At 52.2% G+C, this 2,500-nt stretch overlaps 1 protein-coding gene across 1 annotated transcript in view; it reads left to right on the top strand.

The window, feature by feature from the left end:
* shisa9a (shisa family member 9a) overlaps positions 1 to 2,500 on the top strand; it is a gene marked incomplete at both ends in the record, with an annotated part of 52,549 nt that overhangs the window by 33,202 nt on the left and 16,847 nt on the right. The window contains 2 exon segments of the mRNA XM_084322959.1: positions 553 to 585; positions 588 to 710. Of these exon segments, the coding sequence (XP_084179085.1) occupies positions 553 to 585; positions 588 to 710 (156 nt within the window).

Consider the following 2,500-nt stretch of genomic DNA (forward strand, 5'->3'; position numbering starts at 1 on the left):
CGTTGCAGCAGGAGAAGACGAAGGCAGCGCGGACCAGTTTTTGTTGGCATTAGCTTCAGAGAGAGATTCAGCCCAGCCATGTTGGCGATTGAAAGGGGGGGGGGCGACAGTGGTTCAGGAGGAGAGCGGTCGTCTGGTAATCTGAAGGTTCCCAGCTCAATTCCCGCTCCTCCCAGCAGCGTGTCGAAACGTCCTCGAGCGAGACGCTCAAACCCCCCCCCTAACCGCTCTCGACGAGGCGGTCGGCACCTCGCATGATTGTTGTCGGTGTGTGAATGTCTGAGCGAATGGGTGAATACGAGGCATAACTTCCAAAAACGTGGATAAAAAGTGCTATGTAAATGCAGTATATTTATTATTTATATTGTAATAGATTGGATCACATTACAGCATGTAACTCTCTCTGTAGGTACTCGGCCGTCGGTGACGGACGGGGCGGTGGAAGAGGAGTGAGCGACCCCTGATCGGAGCTGCCGCACGCCCCCCCCTCCCCCGTCTTCAGTCCGCTTATACTGTATTCTAACCTCTCTGCCACGTCTCCCTTGTTCACAGAGGCCGGGCAGATCAACAACAACGTGGGCCCGGGGCCAACATGGGCCAGCAGCACCCCTACCCGGCCCTCGGCCAGCTGGCACACGTCTACGAGCAGCAGCAGCAGCAGCAGCAGGCGGGCAAGGAGCTCAACAAATATGCCTCGCTCAAGGCCGTCGGTGAGTATAGCTATCTGGGGGGCTGCGGCGTCCCGATTGGAACGCGTTCGCTTTATTCAGCAACAAGGTCTCGACGAACCCACAAAGCCCGCCCTCCCACAAAAATAAAGAAAATAATTAAAAGGGTTGTAATTCGGGCGGCCCGACTAAGCGTCTGTCTACCACCACAGAGACAGTGGGATCGAATCCAGCTGTGGTGCTTCGGCTTGGCCGACCGTCCATACTAACACAGTTGGCAGTGTTAGCGGGTGGGAAACCCGGCGAGGGGTGGGTCCTGGTCGTTGTAAACAGCGACTCCTACAGTTCGGTCGGGGCGCCTGCTCAGCGAGGGAAGGATCTAGGAGAGGTAGTGTGACCCTTCCACACGTTACACTCTCCCAGTGAGAGTCCGCGCTGCCAGGTGAAAGAAGCAGTGGGCTGGGTACACATGTGTCGGAGGAAGCATGTGATAGTCTCCGCCCTCCCGGACCGACGGTAGGGGGTAGAGTGCGCAACGACCAGGAAGGGGATTGGGAATTGGCATAACGACTAACATTGGGATGGGAGAAAAACGGATAAAGGAGGAAAAAGATAATTCAAAAAACAAAAACAAAAAAAGGGTGTAATTCAAGGTTTGTTTTTCTGTTCTCTTCATACGTGACATTGAACAACATTGACGTTTCACGCTTTGGGCTTGAGACGGGGTCGCATTGAAGGCGAGGTGGTGCAAATACAGAGAGCGGCCAGCAGAGGCATCATCGCGAGGTGTTTTATGAAGGTTGTAGATTGTATATTTGTGCCGCAGAGATGTGGGCTGAGGCTTCAGGGTACGTTTGGCAGTTGTCATTGATTATTCAAGAGTGAGCGCCTGGTATACAGCCTACAGTACAGAACAGCTTGCTGCGCGCCCCAAAGCCCGGCCACATGAGCTCAGTTCATCGTCGATCTGATTTGAATTTTACTGCACCTACTGTAGGGCACCTTTTACTGGCATAGGCATCCTTATTTTCATAGCCTGAAGATGTTTGCGTGGACTTGTGGTATGTGCCACTTGGAGTGAGTGCGTGTGTGTGTGTGTGCGTGTGTGTGTGTGTGTGTGTGTGTGTGTGTGTTGTGTGTGTGTGGTGTGTGTGTGTGTGTGTGTGTGTGTGTGTGTGTGTGTGTGTGTGTGTGTTGTGTGTGTGTGTCCGTGTGCGTGCGTGTGCGTGCGTGTGCGTGCGCGTGCGTGTGCGTGCGTGCACGTTAGGGGTGGGAATCACCAGAGGCCCCCATGATATGATATTATCACAGTACTAGAGTGTCACAATACTATAATATCACGGTATTGAAATATATTGCAATTTATTACCTTTATTCAACTGAAACTTAAGTCCCCAATGGATGAAACTCTGTCAACATCTGTAATAAATATATATACAAAATATATACAACACTTTATGTTCTCTAATAAGATCATGTTTTCACTCCATGTGTACAGTATGTTCACTCCAATAAGGACGCTGATCTATATAGTCATAGAAGATGGGCTGTTCCCGGGTGAGAGAGACAATTGGATTGGCGGGGGGGGGGGGGTCAAGGAGGGGGGGGGGGGGGTGAGTTATGAGGAGGAGGAGGGGGGGAACATGGGTTGGGGGGCTGGAGAGGGTATCAGGTGAGAGACAAAAGGTGAATGGATGGGGGAGGGTAATGGGAGGGGGTTGGAACATGACTGGGAGATTGTTTGAGGGGGGAGGGGAACATTATTCCACAGATGCGTGTGTGTGTGTGTGTGTGTGTGTTGTGTGTGTGTGTGTGTGTGTGTGCGTGCGTGT

The sequence above is a fragment of the Notolepis coatsorum genome, assembly GCF_963971535.1.
Source record: "Notolepis coatsorum genome assembly, chromosome: 10".
NCBI classification, from domain to species: Eukaryota; Metazoa; Chordata; class Actinopteri; order Aulopiformes; family Paralepididae; genus Notolepis; species Notolepis coatsorum.